General features: G+C 41.5%; 1 protein-coding gene across 2 annotated transcripts in view; it reads left to right on the forward strand.

Moving 5' to 3' along the window:
• Positions 1–25,907, forward strand: part of LOC132392507 (dipeptidyl peptidase 4-like) — a 206,413-nt gene that overhangs the window by 94,349 nt on the left and 86,157 nt on the right. For both annotated transcript variants that reach the window (XM_059966451.1, XM_059966452.1), the window contains 2 exons: positions 4,241–4,335; positions 23,685–23,759. In XM_059966451.1, the coding sequence (XP_059822434.1) occupies positions 4,241–4,335; positions 23,685–23,759 (170 nt within the window). The remainder of the gene's footprint in view (positions 1–4,240; positions 4,336–23,684; positions 23,760–25,907) is intronic.

Below are 25,907 nucleotides of genomic sequence, written 5' to 3' on the forward strand. Positions count from 1 at the left end.
AATCTTTTAAAAACCAACAGAAGGCAACTAAATATGCCGTAAGGAGGAATAAGATAAAATGTGAAGGTAAGCTGCCCAATAATAACAACGAGTATACCAATAGTTTCTTCAGATGTATAAAGAATAATAGAGTTGAGGGTAGATATTAGGCCACTGGAAAATGTTGCTGCAGAGGTAGTAATTGAGAACAAGGAAATGGCAGATGAATTGAACAAGTGTTTTGCATCAGTCTTCACTGTGGAGGACACTAGCAGTATATGCTGGAAGTTCAAAAGTGTCAGGGAACAGAAGTGAGCACAATTGCTATTACTAGGGAGAAGGTTTTGGAAAGCTGAGATGTCTGAAGGTAGGAACACACACAAAATGCTGGAAAAACCCAGCAGGCCAAGCAACATCTAGGAATAAAGTACGGTTGATGCTTTGGGCTGAAATGTCGACTGTACTCTTTTCCTAGATGCTGCCTGGCCTGCTGATTTCCTCCAGCATTTTGTGTATGTTGCTTGGTTTTCCAGCATCTGCAGATTTTCTCTTGTTTGTGTCTGAAGATAGGTCAGTCACCTGGTCCAGATGAAGTACACCACAGGGTTCTGAAAGAGATAGCTGCAGAGATTGTGGAGACATCAGTAATCTTCCAAGAATCAGTAGATGCTTGTATGGTTCGGGAGGACTGGGAAATTGTAAACGTCATTCCGCTTTTCATGAAGGGGAGGGAAGCAGAAGAAAGGAAATTATAGGCCACTTATCCTGATCTCAGTGGCTAGGAATATGATGGAGTTGATTGTTTAGGCTAAGCTCTCAGGGTACTTAGAGACACATGGCAAAATAGGCTAAAGTCAGTATCATTCCCTTAAGGGAAAATGTTGCCTGATGAATATGTTAGAATTCTTTGAGGAAATAACAAGCAGAGTGGACAAAGAAGAATTGGTGCATGTTGTGTTCTTGGACTTTCAGAAGGTCTTTAACAAAGTGTCACACATGAGGCTGCTGGACAAGATTAGAGCTCATGATATTACAGGAAAAGTACTTGCATGGATAAAACATTGACTGATTGGCAGGAAGTAAAGAGTGGGAATAAAAGGATCCTTTTCAGATTGGCTGCCATTGACTAGTGGTGTTCCGTGGGGGTTATTGTTGTCAATGATTTATATGACAGAATTGACGGCTTTATGACCACATTTGTGGACAATACAAAGATAGGTTGAGGAGCAAGTAGTGTTGAACAAGGAGGGAGGTGGCAGAAGAACTTAGATGGATTAGGAGAATGGCTAAAGAAGTGGCAGATGGAATGCACTGTCGGAAAAGGTATGCTCTTTGAAGAATGCACTTTGGTAGAAGATCTAGAAGCGTAGACTATTTTCTCACTTGGGAGAAAATTCAAATATTGGAGAAGGAAAGGGACTTGGGTGTCCTCATGCAGGGTTTCCAAGAAGTTAACTTGTGTGCCGAGTCAGTGGTGAGGAAGCAAATGCAGTATTTGCATTCATTTCGACTGAATTTAAAAGCGAGCATGTAATGCTGTGGCATTACAATGCACCGATGGGGACTCACTTGGAGGACTGCAGGCAGTTTTGGTCCCCATATCAAAAAAAGATTGTGCTTACATTGAAGAGGGTTCAGAGAAGGTTCACAAGAATGATTCTGGGAATTGAATGGTTATCATATGAGGAGCGTTTGATGTCCCTGGACATTGACTCACTGGTATTTAGAAGAATGGGGTGGATCTCATTGGAACCTAGTGAATGTTGAAAGGCCTTGATAGAGTGGATATGGAGAAGATGGTTCTCATAGTAGATGAGTCCAGAAGGCGGAGCCTCAGAATAAAGGGATGTCCATTTAGAAAGGAGATGAGGAAGAATTTCTTTAATCCGCAGGTGGTGAATCTGTGGATTCATTGCCACAAGTGGCTATGGAAGCAGATTATTGGGTATATTTTGGCAGTGGTTGATACATTCTGATTAGTCAGGGCATGAAAGGATATGGGAAGAAGGAAGGAGAATGGGAATTGAGAGGGAAATGGATCAGCCCTGATGAAATAGCAGTGCAGACTCATTGGGCTGAATGACCTGATTCAGCCCCTATGTCTTTTGGTTTTAATGTCTGTGTCAATAATTCAGGAGTGGATTGGATTGAAAGCACCACCATTGACTGAGCTGCAATCCTGTTGCCAGACTGGGTTAACAGCAGGTAATGAGTGAAAAACATAAGGAATAAAACTACTTAATCTCATCCTTACCAGCCTTCCTGTGGCAGCTGCATCTGTCCTTAGCTTTAATAGAAATGACAATGAACAATCTTTGTCCTGCCACAATGGTGCTACAATTCTCCATCACGTTGTGTTACACTACAAGTGTGTTACACTCAGAAGAAATCTGGCAGATTAAAACTAGGTATCTATGAGGTCCCTTGAAACGTCATCAGTAACAAGAATGTACAGTATCACAATCTGTAACTTCATGACCCTCAGTCTATCATTACCATAGTGTCTCAGAATGAACTGCGGCTCAGTGAGAATACAGAAGGATTGTCAGGAGCTGCACTGAGAATAACAAAATACTGTCTTGGAGAAACTGAAATACGGAACTATGCTTGTTAGTATAACAGCTGGTTGTTTTGTGAGCTGCCAACTAAACATCGCCATAGATCGCCAGCGCCATTTTGGGATTAGGCTGGGTAATGCAGGAGTCTTTCATCCACACCGCCAGGTTTCAGAGTCGTCGTTGTGCTGCAGCCGTAGGGCTCCTGACCAGATTCACTCACCTCATCACTGAATTATGGACTCCACAGCTTTGGCGTAAACCATCAGGCTCCTGACCGGATTCACTCACCTCATCACTGAATTACAGACTCCTCAGCTGTGGCCTAAGCCATGGGCTCCTGGACCGGATTCACTCACGAGACAATGTTACTATGGGGTCAAGGTGCAAAGACACATTACCAACAGCCACACTCAGGATCACAATCAGGTAATAAGAGTCCCATTGCCCACAACCTGCCAACACGATGCCACGGCAAGATGCCCAGTCCTCACACGTGCAAGTCAGCAAACCCATCTAAAATGTCAGCAGAAATACAACAATGCAGAATATGTGAATATATATATATATATATATATATATATATGTAGCCAGAACCCCCAGTCCATTGATATCATTGGTCGACCAGCCTTCAACACTCACTAGACAACACCGTGGCTTTAAGGCCCAGTCCTTGCATATACAAGTATATATAGAATAATAGTAAAAACACAATCAACTAGACAACCCCTCAGCCCATTTGAAATCTCCAAGTCGCACAAGACATTTGATCTGAAAGTTTATCACTGCTACTTCCCCCATAGTTGGGTTTAATCCTGAAACTGCCTCCTCAAAAAGGAGGATAGAAGTAAAGAAGTACTGCTGGGCCTTTGTAAGGCATTGGTCAGACCACACTTGGGAGTATTATGAACAGCTCCGGGCCTCTTATCTGGGAAAAAATTGTTCCTGGCATTGGAGAGGGTCAAGAGCAAGTTCACAAGAATGATGCGGGAAATGAAAGGGTTAACTTATCAGGAATGTTTGATGTACTCACTGGAGTTTAGAAGAATGAAACCTATTGGATGTGGAGAGGATGTTTCCTGTAGTAGGGGAGTCTAGGATCAGATGGCACAACCTCACAATAGAATGATGTCTATTTAGAATAGAGATGAAGAGGAATTTCCTTAGCCAGAGGTTGTTGAATCTGTGGAATTCATTACCATGGATGGCTGTGGAGGCTAAATCATTGGATTTCTTTAAAGCGGAAGGTGATAGGTTCTTGATTAGTCAGGGTGTCAAAGGCTACGGAAGAAAGCAGGAGCATGGGATTGCGAGGGATAATATATCGGCCATGATGGAATGGCAGAGCAGACTCAATGGGCTGAATAGTTTAACTCTGCCCCAAGGTCTTATGGTGAGCAACACTGGGTGGATATCAGGACAGAGAGACAGCAGCAATTCAAGAAGATGGCTCACTATCTCCAACATAAAGATGATTGGAGACATACTGTAAATGCTTATCTTCTCAGGTATTCTCAGAACCCAAAACATAAATGGAGAAGAGTTTATACTGGGATAAGATTACTATTGACCTTCACTGAAGAATTAAAAATCTATATCTTAGAAAGGATCCCTTTTCTGAAAGGAACTTCAAAGATAAAAATATTTGATATATATGCATATATATTCATGCTTTTAATTTTTTCATTGTTACACTAATGTTTTAGATAATGAATACTTACATAAAAGCAATAATGGCAATGTTATTCGCTACAATGTCGAAACAGGACAAACAAGTGATTTTCTGTTAAAAACCGTAATGGTAAGTACAGTTATTTTATGCTTGAATGGTTTTAAGTGATGTTTGGTGGTATATACAGAGTTGAATTTTGATGTGCCTCAATAAATTTCTGCCTATGGTGATGGCCATCATGTTATTTAAGCCTGATGTTTGCAATAAAGTGATCAATAAACTTGGGTAATTCCTTTTAAAAATAAAGTTAAAATATCACATTTAATTAAATTTAGAAACTTCATTGAAATGCAGAAGACCAGTAACTGTGCTACTATCTTTGTAACATTGACTGATAAAATCCTTAAAATATACTGTATATTCTTGCAGTCATCATGTTCTTCAATGTAAAGTACTAAAAACAGTTTACTGAGATGCACAAAGTGATAACCTGTGGAATTCCTGCAATAGACTGCTGTGAAGGCCAAGCCTTTATTTAAAGCAGAGGACAATAGATTCTTGATGAGACAGGGCATGAAGGAATACAGGAAGAAGTCAGGTTCAGCTCCTATTTAAACTTCCATGAAGGAGTACGGAGAAAATTTACAAGGACATTGCCTGGTCTGGAGGACATGAGTTATAAGGAAAGATTGAATAGGTTTGGACTTTATTCCTTGGAACATAGAAGACTAAGAGGAGATTTGATAGTGGTATACAAACTTATGAGTGGTATAGACTGGGTAAATGCATGCAGGCTTTTTCCACTGAGGTTGGGTGGGATTACAATCAGAGGTCATGGGTTAAGGGTGAAAGGTGTAAAGCTTAAAGGGAAACTTCTTCATTCAGAGGGTCATGAGAGTGTGGAACAATCTGCTAGCACAAGTGGTGCATGTGAGCTTGATTCAAAGTTTAAGAGCAGTTTGGATAGGTATATTGATGGTAGGGGCATGGAGGGCTTTGGTCCTAGTGCAAATCAATGGAAGTGGGCAGATTGAATGGTTCAGCATGAATGAGATGGGCCGAAGAGTCTGTTTCTCGTGCTCTACTTTTCTATGACTCTACGACTATAACAAAAAAAACAAATATAGAATTAATACAAAATTTATCATAATCATGTTTCTACATTCCCAGCAAAGCTTGTGTCAAGAGCGTCTTTTGGCTGACAATGAGCTATCCCAGAGCACTTTGTACTAATATATCTCAAAAATATACCTATTGTATAGGCTTGACTTATATCTGCCCTCATAAGGAAAGTCGATAATGCAAACTTACATTGATCATGCCACCTACTAAGAAGTTAGATGCATGAATAGAAATATTAGTCTCAATATTCATCTTAATAGTGAATTGGATAAGGATCAGATAAAAGGCTAGAACCTATTGACCCTGGGTTAGATGCGGTGGAAAAGCATAGCATTGTACAATAGTCATGAGAAAATCTGCAGATGCTAGAAATCCAAAGCAATCCACACAACACACTGGAGGAATTCAGCAAGTCAGGCAGGTCCATGGAAATTATATTCAGAGTGTCACTGGTTAATCTGCTCCTGTACAATATTTAATATTAATACACTTTAGTTTGTTGTTTATGTATGATTCATCTGTAGATTTTATCCTTCATAAGTTATCATGTTATATGTGTTATGTGTACTACTGCACTTTACACCCTGGTTTAGAGGAACACTGTCACGTTTCTATAGGCATGATATGGTTATATACATCAGTGGTCCCCAACCACTGGTCTGCAAAGCATGTGCAAGGGAACGACATAATTTGGTTATATGAAACAATATGACTCAGCTGCACCTTTCCTCATTCCTTGTCATGCCCACTGTTGAACTTGAATGCACGCGAGGTCATCAGTCAGTCATAAACCTACAACTACTCGATGAGTAAAAAACAAACGTCGCTTGAGAGTTTCTTTGGAAGAGGTGGTAGGGACATAAAAGGCCTAATGATGACGATAACGCAGCGACAGCTGAGGCCGAGTCTGCAAAAAAAAAGAAAGCTTCCTTCAACAGAAAATGCGACAAATCGTACATAAAATATGGCTTTAATGCGACCAGTGACTTGCATGCTCCAAGCCCCCCTGTGTGTGATATGTGGAGACAAGCTGTCTAATGAGGCAATGAAGCCCTCAAAACTGCTTCAGCACCTCAAGTCCAAGCACCCTGCACTTAAAGACAAACCCATTGAGTTTTTTGACCAGAAAAAACATGAGCAAGCAGGACAGAAGCAAGTGCTGAGAGCCTCCACCTCCACAAATGCTGCAGCTCTGAGAGCATCGTACTTAGTGGCGAGCCGTATCGCTAAGGCTAAGAAGCCTTTCACTGTTTGTGAAGAATTGATTCTGCCTGCTGCCAAGGCCATGTGCCGTGAACTGCTGGGAGAAGCTGCCGCTAACAAGATGTCACAGGTTTCTCTTTCAGCTACCACAGTTTTAAGGAGAATCGATGACATAGCGGAGGACATCGAAGAACAGCTGTTGGAGCGGCTTAACGAGTCACCAGGTGACAAGGAGTGGATAGCAAAACTGGCTTATCTGTGTGACATCTTCAACCTGCTCAATGAACTCAATTTGTCACTTCAGGGGAGAATGACAACTATCTTCAAGTTGGCAGAGAAAGTGTCTGCTTTCAAAGCCAAACTGGAACTGTGGGGACGGCAAGTGGACAGGGGCATATTTGACATGTTCCCAACATTAGCTGGGATTTTGGGAGAGACTGAGGCTGCACCCTCCTCCTCACAGCTGGTGCGCGATCACCTAACTTCGCTGTCGACAGAATTTGAGCGTTACTTCCCAACCGTAAATGACCGAAGATGTGCAAAGGAATGGGTCCGTGACCCACCTGTGAATGTCCCCGGTGAATCATCCATGTCAGCGCGGGAAGAAGATCAACTCCTCAAGCTTGCAAATTACGGTGGGCTGTAAAGTATGTTTGACATAACATCTCTGCCGGCATTCTGGATCAAAGTAAAGGCTGAATATCCTGAGACAGCCACAAAGACATTGAAAACATTGCTTCCATTTCCAACATCATATCTCTGTGAAGCAGGGTTATCTGCAATAAATGCAATGAAGGCTAAATTGCGGAATAGACTGGACATAAGGAAGCCCCTTCAAGTATCACCGTCTCCCATCACCCCTCGATGGGACCGTCTTGCCCAGTGCTCCCACCGATTCAGCGATAATGGTGTGCTGCAATGATTTTATATGTTCATACGAGGAAAATATGCACTGTGTTTAATATCCAAATGTTACTTAAAATGCTATGATGCTATTGACTTTTAAGTGATGTATAATTGACTTATCACTATATTCATGCGAGGAAAATACGCACTGTGTGTTTAATATTAAATTCGTTAGCTAAACCCTTTTAGAAACAAAATTGAGTGTATTTGCCACTTGGAAGTGACTTCCAGTTGACTTCTCATCTATATTCTGGTCATGATTAACAACCCCCCCATCCCCATCGGCCGGTCCGCAAGAATATTGTCAATATTAAACTGGTCCACAGTGCAAAAAAGGTTGAGGACCCCTGATACACATATACATAAACATACTTAAATTACAATAAACTTGACTTGACTTGAATAAACTGTTGATGTTTTGGGCCGAGATTCTTCTTTAGGACTGGAAATTAAGGGGGAAGATGCCAGAATAAAAAGGCGGGTGGAAGGGAAGGAGGATACCTAGAAGCTGACTAGTGAATCCAGGTGGGTGGGAAGGGTAAGGGGTTGAAGAGGAAGGAATATGATAGGAGACGAGAGTGGACCATTGGAGAAAGGGAAGGAGGAGGGGAACTGGGGGAAGTGATAAGCTGCTGAGAAGAGGTAATGAGGCTGGAGTGGGAAAAATAACTTTTTTAACTAGAAGGAGAATATGATATTAATGCCATTAGGTTGGAGGCTACCCAATCAGGAATACAAGGGTGGCCTCATCATGGCACATAAGGAGGCCATGGAGTGACATGTCAGAATGGAAATGAGAATCGTAGTTAAAACATTTGGCCACTGAGAAGTTCCGCTTTTAGCAGATGGAGCAGAGGTGTTCAATGAAGTGGCCCTCCAGTTTACAATGGGTCTCACCAGCGTAGAGGAAGTGGCATCTTACACAATAGACGATCCAAGCAGGTGTTGCCTCTCCTGGAAGGACTGTTTGGACCCGGAACGGAGGTGAATGGGCAGGTGTAGCACTTGCAGGGAAAAGTGTCAGGGGGAGATTAGTGGGGAGGGACAAATGGACAAGTGAATCATGGAGGGAGTGATTCCTGCAGAATGTGGGGTGGGGGCAGGGAGAGATAAAGATATGTTTATTGATGATTGTGGAGAATGATGTGTTGGATGTAGAAGCTCATGGAATAGTATATAAGGACAAAAGGAACTCTATCACTGTTAATGCACATGGGAAGATGGGGTGAGCGTGGATGTTCAGGAAATGGAGGAGATGCGGGTGAGGGCAGCATCAATGGTGGAGGAAAGGAAACCCCGTTCTTTGAACATAGAACATAGAATAGTACAGCACAGTACAGGCCCTTTGGCGCACAATATTGTGCTGATTCTTAAACCCTGCCTCCCATATAACCCTCCACCTTAAATTCCTCCATATACCTGACTAGTAGTCTCTTAAATTTCACTGGTGTATCTGCCAAAGAAGATACACTATCTTGACGAAGAAGGACACTTCTGAGGTTCTGGAAAGGAAAGCCACATCCCAGAAACAGGTGCAGCGGAGACAAAAGAAATAGCATTTTTAGTAAAAGTAATAGCATTTTTACAGGAGGCAGGGTGGGAAGAGGTATAATCAAGATAACTATAGGAATTGGTAAGTTTATAAAAGATGTTGTTCCTTCAATAATCTTCTGAAGCGTGTCTATTTCAATGCAAGGAGTATTGTGAGGAAGGCTGACAAGCTGAGGGTGTGGATTGACATGTGGAATTTTGACATTGTAGCCATTAGTGAAACTTGTCTACAGGAGGGACAGGACTGGCAGCTTAATGTTCCAGGGTTCCGATGTTTCAGACGTGATAGAGGCAGAGGAATGAAGGGTGGGGGTTGGTGTCATTGCTCGTCAGGGAAAATGTTACAGCAGTGCTCAGGCAGGACAGATTAGAGGGCTTGTCTATCGAGGCCATATGGGTGGAGCTGAGAAGCAGGAAAGGTATGACCACATTAATGGGGTTGTATTATAGACCACCCAATAGACAGCGAGAATTGGAGGAGCAAATCTGCAGAGAGATAGCAGACAACTGCAGGAAACAAAGTTGTGATAGTAGGGGATTTTAATTTTCCACATATTGTTGGTACCTCTATATATTGATTTAGAAAACTTTCCTGAACACATTTTACAAACTCTAACCCGTCTAGACCTTTAACAGTATGGGAGTCCCAATCAGACAGACAGACATACTTTATTGATCCCGAGGGAAACAAAACCCAATTTCCCTCTGGATCAATAAAGTATGTCTGTCTGTCTGGGACTCCCATACAGTTAAAGGCCTAGACGGGTTAGAGTTTGTAAAATGTGTTCAGGAAAGTTTTCTAAATCAATATATAGAGGTACCAACTAGAGAATGCAATATTAGATCTCCTGTTAGGAAACGAGTTAGGACAAGTGACGGAAGTGTGTGTAGGGGAAGACTTTGGGTCTAGTGATCATTAGTTTCATTAATTTTAACTTGGTCATGGATAAAGGTAGATCTGGTCCTCGGGTTGAGGTACTAAACTGGAAAAAGGTCAAATTTGAAGAAATGAGAATGGATCCAAAAAGTGTGGATTGGGATAGGTTGTTCTTTGGCAAGGATGTGATTGGTAAGTGGGAGGCCTTCAAAGGAAAAATTTTGAGAGTGCAGAGTTTGTATGTTCCTGTCAGGATTAAAGGCAAAGTGAATAAGAATAAGTAACCTTGGTTTTCTAGGGATATTGGAACTCTGATAAAGAAGAAGAGAGAGATGTATGACATGTATAGGAAACAGGGAGCAAATAAGGTGCTTGAAGAGTATAAAAAGTGCAAAAAAATACTTAAGAAAGAAATCAAGAGGGCTAAAAGAAGAAATGAGGTTGTTTTGGGAGTCAAGGTGAGGGATAATCCAAAGAGCTTCTACATGTATATTAAAAGCAAAAGGACAGTAAGGCATAAAACTGGTCCCCTTGAAGATCAGAGTGGTCAGCTATGTATGGAACCAAAAGAAATGGGGGGGATCTTAAATGGTTTTTTTGCATCTGTGTTCACTAAGGAAACTGGCATGGAGTCAATGGAAATAAAGGAAACAAGTAGTGAGGTCATGGAACCTATATAGGTTGAAGAAGAGGAGGAGCTTGCTATCTTGAGGCAAATCAGAGCAGATAAATCCCCAGGACCTGACAGGGTATTCCCTCAGACCTTGAAGGAGACTCATGTTAAAATTGCAGGGGCCCTGGCAGATATATTTAAAATGTCGGTATCTACAGGAGAGGTGCCGGAGGATTAGAGGATAGCTCATGTTGTTCTGTTGTTTAAAAAAGGCTCTAAAAGTAATCTGGGAAATTATAGACTGGTAAGTTTGACATCGGTAGTTGGTAAGTTATTGGAAGGAGTACTAAGAGATAGGATCTACAATTATTTGGATAGACAGGGACTTATTAGGCAGAGTCAACATGGCTTTTTGCGTGGTAGGTCATGTTTAATGAATCTATTAGAGTTTTTTGAGGAGGTTAGTAGGAAAGTGGATGACGGGAAGGCAGTGATGTTGTCTACGTGGACTTCAGTAAGACCTTTGACAAGATCCCACATGGGAGTTTAGTTAGGAAGATTCAGTCGCTAGGTATATATGGTGAGGTAGTAAATTGGATTAGACATTGGCTCAATGGGAGAAGTCAGAGAGTGGTAGTAGAGGATTGCTTCTCTGAGTGGAGGCCTGTGACTAGTGGTGTGCCACAGGGATCAGTGCTGGGTCCATTGTTTTTTGTCATCTATATCAATGATCTGGATGATAATGTGGTAAATTGGATCTGCAAATCTGCTGATGATATGATTGGAGGAAGGTTTTCAAAGCTTGCAGAGGGATTTGGACCAGCTGGAAAAATGGACTGAAAAATGGCAGATGGAGTTTAATACAGACAAGTGTGAGGTATTGCACTTTGGAAGGACAAACCAAGGTAGAACATACAAGGTAAATGGTAGGACACTGAGGAGTGCAGTAGAACAGAGGGATCAGGGAATACAGATACATAATTCCCTAAAAGTGGTGTCACAGGTAGATAGGGTTGTAAAGAGAGCTTTTGGTACATTGGCCTTTATAAATCAAAGTATTGAGTATAAAAGTTGGAATATTATGGTGAGGTTGCATAAGGCATTGCTGAGGCTGAATTTGGAGTATTGTGTGCAGTTTTGGTCACCAAATTACAGGAAGGTTTACAAGGATGTTGCCGGGACTTGAGAAACTGAGCTACGGAGAAAGGTTGAATAGGTTAGGACTTTATTCCTTGGAGCGTAGAAGAATGAGAAGAGATTAGATAGAGGTAAATAAAATTATGATGGGTATAGATACAGTGAATGCAAGCAGGTTTTTTCCACTGAGGCTAGGGAAGAAAAAGAAACAGAGGACATGGGTTAAGGGTGAAGGGGGAAAAGTTTAAAGGGAACATTAGGGTGGGGCTTCTTCACACAGAGCGTGGTGGGAGTGTGGAATGAGCTGCTAAATGAAGTGGTAAATGCAGGCTCACTTTTAACATTTAAGTAAAACTTGGACAGGTACATGGATGAGAGGTGTATGGAGGGATATGCTCCAGGTGCTGGTCAGTGGGACGAGGCAGAAAAATGGTTTGGCACAGCCAAGAAGGGCCAAAAGGCCTGTTTCTGTGCTGTAATGTTCTATGGTTCTATGGTTCTTTATTCAAAAAAGGGAGTAGATATAGCCCGGGAAATTATAGACTGTGATGAGCAAGCTGAGATGGGGTCCAGAGTTGACTCCCCTGTGAACTATGCTGCAAATGAGAGAGGGAGAGAGGCATGATTTAATATTATGACTCCTTGGCTGATTGTTCACCTTTGCTCCAAGGACACTTTTGCCTGCTTGTAAGATTCTTGCAGAGACAGCAAGACAGGACTGGGTTGATGGACAGCCAGTGCCCTGAAAGGGGAGATAAAAAGCAGGTCTGCTAAGACACAAGCAGACACACCACGGGACATTGAAAGAGCATTGTGCACCCACGTGAAGGTGGGGGTTTGGAGGATCGATTCGGGGGAATCAATCAGTGGCTCACAGTGTGTGAAAGGTGCGACTGGTGGGGGGCTTGTTTGTGTGTCCACCCCTGCTTGGGTGACAGGTTCACCACTGAAGAATGGTCGTATGTGGTCATAGTCGGTGACCATAACAGGACAGAATGCCAACGGACAGTTCGACGGTAACGGCATCACCTATCGCTCTCTCTCTCTCTCTCTCCAACAGTACACCGGCAACTACCTCGATCTAAACTGAACTGAACTGAACTGAACTTTGTACCATTGTAAGACTATCCATTTACCCCTAGACTTTGAAAAAGATTGGTTTTGATTCCTATTTCCACACTTCTGTATATATCGTTGCTAATCTGTTTCATATATTTGCATTTTATTAGTACTGTATTACGTAGTTTACTAATAAACACTATTAGTTACAGTAATACCAGACTCCAACGTGAACTCCATTTCTGCTGGTTCGGTAACCCAGTCACGGGGTATGTGACAAGACCAGTTAGTCTTACCTCATTGGTTGGTAATTTGATGGAAAAGATCCTGAGAGGCAGGATTTATGAACATTTAGAGAGGAATAATATGATTAGGAATAGTCAGCATGGCTGTGTCAAGGGCAGGTCATGCCATAGGAGCCTGATTGAATTTTTTGAGGATGTGACTAAACATGATGATGAAGGAAGAACAGTAGATGTAGTGTATATGAATTCAGCAGGGCATTTGATAAGGTACCCCATGCAAGGCTTATTGTAAGGAGACATAGGATCCAAGGGGACATTCTTTTGTGTATCCAAAACTGGCTTGCCCACAGAAGGCAAAGAGTTGTTGTAGTTGGGTCATATTCTGCATGGAGGTTGGTCACCATTGGTGTGCCTCACGGATCTGTTCTGGGACCCTGGATGAGGAAGTGGAGGGATGGGTTAGTAGGTTTGCTGATGACACAAAGGTTGGAGGTGTTGTGGATAATGTGAAGGTCTGTCAGAGGTTACAGTGGGACATTAATAGAATGCAAAACTGGACTGAGAAGCAGCAGATGGCATTCAACCCAGACAGGTGTGAAGTGGTTCAGTTTGGTAGGTTAAATATGATGGCAGAATATAGTATTAATGGTAAGGCTCTTGACAATGTGGAGTGTCAGAGGGATCCTGGGGTCTGGGTCCATAGGACGCACAAAGCAGCTGCGCAGATTGACTCTGTGGTTAAGAAGGCGTACGGTGTATTAGCATTCTTCAATCGTGGAATTGAATTTAGGAGCCAAGAGGTAATGTTGCAGCTATATAGGACCCTGGTCAGACCCCACTTAGAGTACTGTGCTCAGTTCTGGTCGCCTCACTACAGGAATGATGTGGAAGCCATAGAAAGGGTGCAGAGGGAATTTACAAGGATGTTGCCTGGATTGGGGAGCATGCCTTATGAGAATAGGTTGACTGAACCCGGCCTTTTCTCCTTGGAGCGACAGAGGATGAGAGGTGACCTGATAGAGGTGTATAAGATGATGAGAGGCATTGATCATGTGGATAGTCAAAGGCTTTTTCCCCGGGCTGAAATGGTTGCCACAAGAGGACACAGGTTTAAGGTGCTGGGGAGTAGTTACAGAGATACAGAGCAGGTAAGTTTTTCACTCAGAGAGTGGTGAGTGCGTGGAAAGGGCTGCTGGCAATGGTGGTGGATAGGGTCTTTTAAGAGACTTTTGGATAGGCAAATGGAGCTTAGAAAAATAGAGGGCTATGGGTAAGCCTAGTAATTTCTAAGGTAGGGACATGTTCGGTACAACTTTGTGGGACAAAGGGCCTGTATTGTGTTGTAGGTTTTCCATGTTTCTATGTTGGTCACAGTTTGTCTCCAGAGACATCTAGAAAGTGGATAAAAGTGTCAGAAATGGACCGAGTGAATTTAAGTGCAGGGTGGAAGTTAGAGGCAAAGTTGATGAAATTGATTAGCTCAGCATGGGTGCATGAAGCAGCACCAATGTAGTCGTTGATGTAGCAGAAGAAGTAAATAGATTTAGCACAGCGGGAAGGTATTTGGCCTGTTGAGTCTACATCAGCTTTTTACTGGGCAACTTTCCAGCTCTGCATTCTCACCAGAGCCTTGCAATTTCTTCTTAGTAAATATGTTTCCACTGGTGTCTTGATGCCAACAATGGAATCTGCCTCCACCATGTCTACAGACAGTGCTTTCCAGATTCCAAAGATAATGCTCACTCTAAAAATTTCTGGTTTTCCTTCATGTCGCTTTTTATTCCCTGCTTCTTTATTTTATATCCGTGACTTCTAATCCTTGACGTTTACACCCAAAAAATAATATGTCACTGTCCTCTGTGTTCAGAATCTCATCATTTTACATGTGTCTGTGAAATCTCTCCTGAATCTTCTCTGTCCAGGAAAACAATCTTCTTGTCTGTTATTTTAACTGTAGATACTTACCCCAGAGACCATTCCAATAAGTATTTTCTTCTTACCAGTTTTAATGTCTTTACATCCTTCCTACTAAGGTACAGTAGTGATCTGATGTGAACTCAAAATTCCAGTTGAGGTCAAGCCATGGTTTACTAAGTGACCTGTAGTTTTTTTTTTGGTTTAATACCTTCAAACACTTGTTTTGGCCTTTATACTTGGACTCACCTTGGCTTTTTTTATTTGCACTCAGTTGACCTGCCACAGCATCCTCATAAAATCTAGTTTTCCATATTTTTAAAATGAATACAACATCCAATAATGAGAAATGTTGCATTTTGATTTGACGTATATCAAAGCATCCATTTTTATGGGAGAAATGCTCTCAAAAGAGGATTGGTGGTTAATGGAAATAGAGGGTATTCATAAAGGGGTCTTTTTATCCTTGGTAAGTATAATGATCGATGTGACTGTAGGATTGGTGCTAGAACCTCAGCTTGTAATATTTGCCACCATGGGAATGTTTGCTAAATTTACAGACAATACAACGACAACCTAGCAAGTAATTTCTAAAGAGGTCACAGACAGTCAGAGATTGACTAAGTAATTGCGCCGAGATCCTGGCAAATGGAATACAATCTGAGAAAATGTGAAATTGTCCACTTTGACAGGCAAAATAAAACAAACTATATTATCTAAATAGTCAAAGATGCAGAGATGTGAGATTTGGAAATAATTCAAATATGTATAAGAGCAATTATATAGGTTGGGAAAATAAACAGAATATTATTGTTTATTGGTAGGGGAATCAAGAACAAAACTGATGAGACCACATCTTGTAAACTCTACACAATATTGGTCTCCTCCTTCAAGGAAGGATGTAAATGCTTTATAATTTTTCAGAGATTTAATAGATTGATTCTTGGAAGAATCTGCTAGAATTTAGATGAGTGAGAGGAAGTTTGAATGACAGCTAAAAGTTCTTTAAGGATCTTTAAAACTGCATGTTAGGGATATTAAAACTGGGAGTGGGAGTCACTGTTTGAAGTCAGGCATGAGGCAAAACATTTCTTCTTGAAGAGACTTGAATCTTTTGAAATTTGTTCTCCAAAGGATAGTAGCAGTAAGATATGCGCTGGTGATAGAGGAAATACACGTAGATAGGAATGCAGAGTTGAGTTTACTGATGAGCCACAATCTCACTGAATGATGAGAAGGTTCAAGGGATCAAGTAGTCTGTTCCTGTTCCTGATTTGTACAGTACTATGCAAAAGAATTAGGCACCCTAAATGTTTTATATACAAAAGTAGTTTCAGATGGTATGACCTCCACAGAGCCCTGACCTTAACTTCATCGAGGCTGTCTGGGATTACTTGGAGAGACAGAAGCAAGCAAGACACTCAAAGTCTGCAGAAGAACTGTGGCAGGTTCTCCAAGATGCTTGGAGCAAACTACCAGCTGATTTCTCCTATAAAGCTGTACAACTGTGTACCTAAGAGAATTGATGCAATTTTAAAGGCAAAGGGTCCCTTTAAAGTATTCCAAGTATTGATTTGATCTATTTTTTTTTACTGTTTACTGCTCTTTATAGTAAATTCTATGATACTTAGAAATTTTTCATTTCATTATATTTGAAAGAAACTTCATTTTACTGGATTTTTAGATATGCTTAAGACTTTTGCACAGTACTGTATGTTGGTATGTCCATTTGCTAATTGCTTGAAATGGCAGGAGGAAATCATGGCATAGGTCTTAGAATATTAATTTATCCATGCCTAGATTATTCACACTAATGCTCAGAGTGAGCTCTGGATATGTTGATCGGAGAGCTCTGGAAGGCAGAGTTTATCTATCCATTGAGGCCCAGAAGAATATTTAGGATGAATGGAAGAAATGAAAGCAGTGCCAGATTCTTGATTGGTCAGGCCATGAAGAGATATGGGGAGAAGGCAGGAGATTGGTGTTGAGAGGAAAATTGGATCACCAATGATGAAATGGTAGAGCCGACCCGATGGGCTAAATGGTCTAATTCTGCTCCTATATCTTATGGTCTTATGGTTTTTTGGTCTAAAATGTGTATTGACATTAAATTGTAAGCAAGGGATAGACTTCTTCTCTCAATGTACCCCTATCACTTATCAAATATCAATCTCTTTCAATCAAGTAGACCTAACTATAGCTTTACATTCTCATTACAACTTGAAGAGCTTACAGTTCTTTTGTTCAACTATGGAAGGTTGCAATATGGAAGAGCAGCTCATGGTTGAGCCCAATAGGGGATCAACTATTCTGGATTGGGTGTTGTTAGTGAGCTTAATATAAAGGAACCCTTAGGAGACAGTGATCATAATATGATAGAATTCAGTCTGCAATTTGAGAAGGAGAAGCTGAAGTCAAAAGTATCAGTATTCCAGTGGAGTAAAGGGGATTACAGATGCATGGGGGGGGGGGGGGGAACTGGCCAAAATTGAATGGAAGGGAACACCAGCATGATGACAGCAGAGCAACATCGGCTGGAATTTCTGTGAGCAATTGAAAAGGCGGAGGAGAGATACATCCCAAAGAAAAAGTATTCTAAAGGTAGAGTGACACAACCAAAGCTGACAAGAGAAGCTGAAACCAACATAAAAGCCAAAGAGAAGACTTATAATAGAGCAAAAATAAGTGGGAAGTTAGAGGAGTGGGAAGCTTTTGAAAACCAACAGAAGGCAACTAAAAATGTCATGAAGAAAGTTAAGATGGAATACAAAGGTAAGCAAGCCAATAGTATTTAAGAGGATACCAAAAGCTTCTTCAGATTAATAAAGTGTAAAAGAGAGGCAAGAGTAGAAATCGGACCACTGGAAAATGATGCTGGAGAGGTAGTAATGTAGGAAATGACAGATGAACTAAATCAGTCTTTTGCAGTGAACAAGTTATTTGAAATGAATGCAGCCTTCAGTTATGCTTAAATTTAAGGTCTAATTTGTAGCTAAGATAGAAAGTTTAGAGAAGATCTGGTGAAGACTTTTTTTAACTCAGTATATTTTGAAATCTGTCTGGGAGACCAGTAGGGGCAAAGACACAACTTTGATTATTGACACTTACACATGTTGATTGCTCCTGGCTGATTTGCACTATTGTCTTGTAAACATTTGCTTGTTATGGTGTTGCCTTTTATGGTGGGGCTCATCAGCAAAAATGATGAAACAATGTACAGGGAGGAGGTTACACACCTAGACAGCTGGTGCAGTGACAACAACTTGATGCTTAATGTCACCAAAACCAAGGAGATGATCGTCAACTTCAGACGGTCTCAGCCTGAGCACACACCCCTCAGCATCAGCGGCTCCACAGTGGAGAGAGTGCCTTGGGGTGCAGATCTCGGACAATCTCTCCTGGTCCAGGAACACCACTGGGATTGTGAAACATGCCCAGCAGAGTTTGCAGTTTCTGAGGAAACTTAAACAAGCATCACTCCCTACTAACATCTTAACTACATTCTACAGAGCCTTGGTTGAGAGTGTGCTGACCTTTTGCATCACAACCTGGTACTCCAGCTGCAGTGCTGCCGACAAAAAAGCCTTGCAGAGGGTGGTTAGGGGAGCAGAGAATGTTATTGGGGTCTCCCTACCTTCTGTCCAAGACCTCTTTCAGAGTTGATGCCTCCAGAAGACACGGTACATCATTAAAGACCCCTCACACCCTCTCCATAAACTATTTGTTCTTCTGCCATCAGGCAAAAGTTACAGGAGCATCAAAACCACAAGGCTACTAAACAGCTTCCTCCCACGGGCAGTCAGACTGCTAAATAGCTGCTCTACCCGACTCTGCTTTGGACACTTTTAACTTGCAATGGACACTTATAACTTGATTTTAACCGACATGTGGCTGTTGTGTTTTATTATTTATTGTTGTGTTTACTATTTATTGTTGCATTTGTTATGTTATGATTCAACTTGCCCCTGGGAAACGCTGTCTCATTCTGCCCTGCAGAGCTGATGTATGGTTGGAATGACAATAAAGTTTTTGAATCTTGAATCTTGAATCTATTATCCTGTGTGTTATGCTTGGCACTGAAGCATAATCAGTTCTGTCTTCTTTCACATACTGGCAATAAAATTATTCCAATTCTGATTTAATTAAGTATCTGAATGCACATTACAATAATAGAGTAGGGTACAGAACAATAAGTAGAATAAGTAGAGATGGATACTGTGTCTTAGCACATACATATACAGCTAGGGTGCCTAAGACTTTTGCACAGTATTGTAGTAATTTTATGTATTGCAATGTACTGCTCCAGAAAAAGAAGTTCTTGCCATATGTGAGTGATGATGAACCTGATCTGATATGGTCTCTATGGCGGACTGAGAGAGGAAAGTGGACAAGGAAAGGGAAGGGAGTGGGAAGCAGTGGAGAAGCATTCTGAAATGATCAATAAACCAGTTTTTTGGAATCAAATGCCCATGTCTGGTGTCTCAGGGCTGGATGTGTCTCCACCCATGCCACCTCTTGCCCCTGGTACTTCTTCTCTGCCACCTGTCCCACACCTCTCATAGGGCGCACCACCGTCTCCATTCCCAACAACCTTTGCTCCCACCAGATTTACAAACTTGCTCTCCACTCCACATTAGTAAATACAGTCCTGTGCAAATGGCGCACACAAAATGCTGGAAGAACTCAGCAGGCCAGGCAGCACTATGGAAAACAGTAAACAGTTTTATAGTGAATAAGACATTCGCACAGTACTCTATATAAAGCATGGTGAGCCAAAGTGTCTGTTCCTGTTCAGTCTGACTTAGTGGATACCTTCTCAATCTCCTGGCTCAGCTAACAACAAGCCTGCAAGTCATTAAGAACCTCTTAATAAAGCACAAAGGTTCAGCTGTACCTTCTGCTGAAAAGACAGTAAGAAAATAAATGTTAGCTGATTCAGGATAGGCCCATTTGGCAGGAAGGTATCATTCAGTTTTAGAAACATAGAAAATAGGTGCAGGAGCAGGCCATTCGGCCCTTCAAGCCTGCACCGCCATTCAGTATGATCCATCCAACTCTGAACCCTGTACCTGCTTTCTCTCCATACCCCCTGATCCCTTTAGCCACAAGGGCCATATCTAACTTCCTCTTAAATATAGCCAGTGAACCGGCCTCATCTGTCTCCTGTGGCAGAGAATTCCACAGATTCACCACTCTCTGTGTGAAGAAGTTTTTCCTCATCTCGGTCCTAAAAGGCTTCCCCTTTATCCTTAAACTGTGATCCCTCGTTCTGGACTTCCCCAACATCGGAAACAATCTTCCTGCATCTAGCCTGTCCAATCCCTTTAGAATTTTATACGTTTCAATAAGGTCCCCCCTCAATCTTCTAAATTCCAGTGAGTATAAGCCTAGCCGATCCAGTCTTTCTTCATATGAACGTCCTGCCATCCCAGGAATCAATCTGGTGAACCTTCTCTGTACTCCCTCTATGGCAAGAATGTCTTTCCTCAGATTAGGGGACCAAAACTGCACACAATACTCTAGGTGCAGTCTCACCAAGGCCTTGTACAACTGCAGTAGAACCTCCCTGCTCCTGTACTCAAATCCTTCTGCTATGAATGCCACCATAACATTTGCCTTTTTCACCACCTGTTGTACCTGTATGCCCACCTTCAATGACTGGTGTACAATGACACCCAGGTCTCGTTGCACCTCCCCTTTTCCTAATCGGCCACCATTCAGATAATAATCTGTTTTCCTGTTCTTGCGACCAAAGTGGGTAACCTCACATTTATCCACATTAAATTGCATCTGCCATGAATTTGCCCACTCACCTAACCTATCCAAGTCACCCTGCATCCTCTTAGCATCCTCCTCACAGCTAACACTGCCGCCCAGCTTCATGTCATTCACAAACTTGGAGATGCTGCATTTAATTCCCTCATCTAAATCATTAATATATATTGTAAACTGGGGTCCCAGCACTGAGCCTTGCAGTACCCCACTAGTCACTGCCTGCCATTCTGAAAAGGTCCCATTTACTCCCACTCTTTGCTTCCTGTCTACCAACCAATTCTCTATCCACATCAATACCATACCCCCAATACCATGTGCTTTAAGTTTACGCACTAATCTCCTGTGTGGGACCTTGTCAAAAGCCACTGGCTCTCCCCTATCCACTCTACTAGTTACATCTTCAAAAAATTCTATAAGATTTGTCAGACATGATTTTCCTTTCACAAATCCATGCTGACTTTGTCCGATGATTTCACCTCTTTCCAAATGTGCTGTTATCACCTCTTTGATAACTGACTCTAGCATTTTCCCCACCACCGATGTCAGACTAACCGGTCTATAATTCCCCGTTTTCTATCTCCCTCCTTTTTTAAAAAGTGGGGTTACATTAGCCACCCTCCAATCCTCAGGAACTAATCCAGAATCTAAGGAGTTTTGAAAAATTATCACTAATGCATCCACTATTTCTTGGGCTACTTCCTTAAGCACTCTGGGATGCAGACCATCTGGCCCTGGGGATTTATCCCTTTAATCCCATCAATTTGCCTAACACCACTTCCCTACTAACATGTATTTCCCTCAGTTCCTCCATCTCACTAGACCCTCGGTCCCTTACTATTTCCGGAAGATTACTTATGTCCTCCTTAGTGAAGACAGAACCAAAGTAGTTATTCAATTGGTCTGCCATGTCTTTGTTCCCTATGATCAATTCACCTGTTTCTGACTGTAAGGGACCTACATTTGTCTTGACCAATCTTTTTCTTTTTACGTATCTATAGAGGTTTTTATAGTCAGTTTTTATGTTCCCTGCCAGCTTTCTCTCATAATCTTTTTTCCCTTTCCTGATTAAGCCCTTTGTCCTCCTCTGCTGGTCTCTGAATTTCTCCCAGTCCTCAGGTGTGTTGCTTTTTTTTGCTAAATTATATATTTCTTCTTTGGACTTGATACTATCCCTAATTTCCCTTGTCAGCCACGGGTGCACTACCTTCCCTGGTTTATTCTTTTGCCAAACTGAGGTGAACAATTGTTGTAGTTCATCCATGTGATCTTTAAATGCTTGCCATTGCATATCCACTGTCAACCCTTTAAGTATCATTTGCCAGTCTATCTTAGCTAATTCACATCTCATACCTTCAAAGTTACCCTTCTTTAAGTTCAGAACCTTTGTTTCTGAATTAACTATGTCACTCTCCATCTTAATGAATTCCACCGTACCATGGTCACTCTTACCCAAGGAGCCTCACACAACAAGATTGCTAACTAACCCTTCCTCATTGCTCAATACCCAATCTAGAATGGCCTGCTCTCTAGTTGGTTCCTCGACATTTTGGTTCAGAAAACCATCCCGCATACATTCCAAGAAATCCTCTTCCTCAGCACCCTTACCAATTTGGTTCACCCAATCTATATGTAGATTGAAGTCACCCATTATAACTACTGTTCCTTTATTGCACACATTTCTAATTTCCTGTTTAATGCCATCCCCAACCTCACTACTACTGTTCGGTGGCCTGTACATTATTCCCACCAGTGTTTTCTGCCCCTTAGTGTTATGCAGCTCTACCCATATCGATTCCACATCCTTCAGGCTAATGTCCTTCTTTTCTATTGCGTTAATCTCCTCTCTAACCAGCAATGCTACCCCACCTCCTTTTCTTTCCTGTCTATCCCTCCTGAATATTGAATATCCCTGGATGTTGAGCTCCCATCCTTGGTCACCCTGGAGCCATACCTCTGTGAGCCCAACTATATCATATTCATTAATAACTATCTGCACATTCAATTCATCCACCTTGTTACGAATGTTCCTCGCATTGACACACAAAGCCTTCAGGCTTGTTTTTACAACACTCTTAGCCCTTATACAATTATGTTGAAAAGTGGCTCTTTTTGCTTTTTGCCCTGGATTTCCCTGCCTGCCACTTTTACTTTTCACCTTTCTACTTTTTGCTTCTACCCTCATTTTACACCCCTCTGTCTCTCTGCAATTGTTCCCATCCCCCCGCCACATTAGTTTAAAGCCTCCTGAATAGGAGGATTAGCATTAGTTAAAATACTCCTTTGTGAAAGGACTGACACCATCAATTACTTTCTCTTTCCACTGTCTATAAGGAGTTGTACATTCTCCCTGTGAGCATGTGGGCTTCCTCCGGGCTCTCCAGTTTCTTTCCACAGTCCAAGTAAGTACCATTAGGTAGGTTCCACCCTATATCCCCATCGTGAGAGGTGGAAGCATTCAGGCTGGCTTACAGGGCTCTGGTGAAGCTGTATGGACCAATCCCCTGTCCAGTGGATACAGTGGATTGCAGAAGCATTGAGGAACACCAGGCATGACTTCGTCTTCAGAGGACAATGGAGACGGGAGATCATCGATGGCCTAAGCTCCACTGGGAGCTAAGGGCCCAAGAAGGTAGGTTAATTGGTCATTGTAAATGGTCCGGAGATAAAGCTAGGGTTAAATTGTGGGTTACACAAGTGAATCTGCAGATGCTGGAACTAAGTAGAGAAACACGAAATGCTGGCAGAACTCAGCAGGCCAGACAGCATCTATGGGAGGAGGTAATAACGACGTTTCAGGCCGAAACCCAAAACATCGTTATTACCTCCTCCCATTGATGCTGTCTGGCCTGCTGAGTTCTGCCAGCATTTCGTATCAAATTGTGGGTTGCTGGGCAGCACGGCTTGAAGTACTGGAGGGGCCTATTCTGTGCTGTATCTCAATAAATAAACAAACATACATGTCTAGCATCCACATGTGATGTTTACTATTTAACTTGCCAGGTCTTTTAAGTTGACTAATGAAACTAAAGGGATTTGTCTTCTTGTTTTAATTTTATCTATTGTTTTCAATGCTTAGGAAAAGGTTGACGCTTCAGATTACTCAGTATCAGCTGATGAAAAATATGTACTTCTGGCCAGTAATTACACAAAGGTAATTTTGGATTTTAAATGATTATTATTGATTTGGTGCAGTCAAAAGAAGTGAATACTTCTGGTGAGACACCTGAAATATTATACAGCCGGACGCCTAATCTCAGTCCTATATGCTGATACATCGCCACCTTTAATTTGGCCCGTAACAGTGGTGTCATCACCAAACTTAAATGTGGTGTTATGGGGATTAATTACTGATAGAATGAATTGGACAAAGTGTGCAAAACCGACGAGGGAATCAAATCCCCCAGCATGTGTGAGCTCAGAAAGGCTGGGACAAAAGATGGAACTCACTTAGAGCTATGAGATGTCCCGTGGCAGAATTTAAAACTGTATATACTGCTGGTGGGCTGCTCTGAAATGGCTTCTGTTAAAGTTGCAAAGCCCTAGCTGTAAATTGGACCTTAAATTTAAGCAGAACTGAAGGCTGCATTCAGTTCAAATGAGTTGACCAGTGATGACTAATCTTGTGCTTTATGAGCTGATTTCCAACTGATCAGACTTATTACCATAGACTAGTGTTTCCCAACCTTTTTTAGCCCAATTACCCCATAAAACACATCCATACTTACCAACACTCCTCTTAGGCACAGTACACATTCTGACATCCCCAAAGTATAAAACATGCCTACAATATGCTAACATGAGAACAATGATTCTGCTTTAAATTTTCATTTGTCTATAAAACTGGCTTACACAGTACCTGTGTGCTGTACAAGAGCTTCAATATCAATGCGATCCTTGAGCTTGATGGGTTTTAGCAAGAGTTAAAATATCTGGTTCAAATTGTGACAGCCAAAGCCTTAAGTCACCATGCATAACAACGTCCAAGCGATTCCTGAGTATGTGGTCCACTGCACAGAAACTTCTTTCAACATGGTAGGAGGATGGAAATGCAATGAAGAGCAGTTTGGCTTTTCCTCCAAAGACCAGGAAGCTTTGTATGACACTGTAGTCACATACCACAAAAGCTGATCATTTTTGCTTCTCCATCAGACTGAATTTTGATAATTTCTTCTTGTAAACACTCTTCCTGTTCTTTCACCTTGCAAGTAAATGGGTTAATTACTTAATCCGAAAATTCCAGATCATTCAAATCCATGAATCGATTCTGAAAATTGTTCTTCAGTGACTGTAGGTATAAGTAAATCATTGTCTGTGAAAGAGAATGCCATACTTTCCATGCAAGGTAACTCTAAGTATGTTCTTCTCCTGCTGTTTTGCTTATATATTTCCAATCTTCTGATAAGATTTGACACTGCACTTTTTGGCTGGATTAAGCTAAAATTCTTACCCTGCAGTTTCAGATTTAGAATCTTCATTTTGTCATACAGATTGGTTAGGCATGCCATATCTCCACGGAAAAGTTCAATCTGGTTTTCCAAGCTCTTGTAAACCTTGAGCAAAAATTCAACCACAGTATCAAAAAGATCAAAGAAACGTTTTAAGCAGCAGCCTTTTGACAGTCAATGCATTTCAGTGTGAAGAAGCAAGCGTTCAAATTCTTCATTGTCACCTTGGCATAACTGGCAAAATATTCTGCTATTTAATGGATGAGCTTTAATTTTGTTGTTAGGGGATATTGCAAGCGTCATGTTTGAAAAAAGTCATTGGCTGAGGTTCTTGGCTGCGAGAGGTCAATGACGCATTACACAATGGATTGCAAACAGACTTGGATTTTTTTTCATAAGTACTGCTAAACCAGCATGGTGACCTGCAAAATATATATGGTGCTCCATAAATTGCACAAGAAATCATGTTCCTAATCAGAATTCTTTTATCCTCAATATACATTTTGAGCTTGTCATAGTTTGATTCTCCTTTGATATTTGTTTTTACTTTTTCCAAAAGGGAATGTCTTCACAAACTTTTCCATTTTTGATAAACTGTACATATTCCATTAATAATGTTTTAGTGTCTTGTACAGTTGAGTCATCCAGTTGTATCCCAAATTCTGTTTTTTGTAGTTCTGTGCATAGTTGATGCTCAATATCTTCACTCATTTCATCAATTTGATGAGTTGCAGATATATTAGTCAGGGGAATTGATTTGAAAATGTTGGTATCCAGTTTGAGAACAGTGGTGATCTCTTCTGATACAGCAGGCATTATTAATCTTTTACCAATTGTGTGAGATTTTCCATACT

The sequence above is a fragment of the Hypanus sabinus genome, chromosome 4, assembly GCF_030144855.1.
Source record: "Hypanus sabinus isolate sHypSab1 chromosome 4, sHypSab1.hap1, whole genome shotgun sequence".
NCBI classification, from domain to species: Eukaryota; Metazoa; Chordata; class Chondrichthyes; order Myliobatiformes; family Dasyatidae; genus Hypanus; species Hypanus sabinus.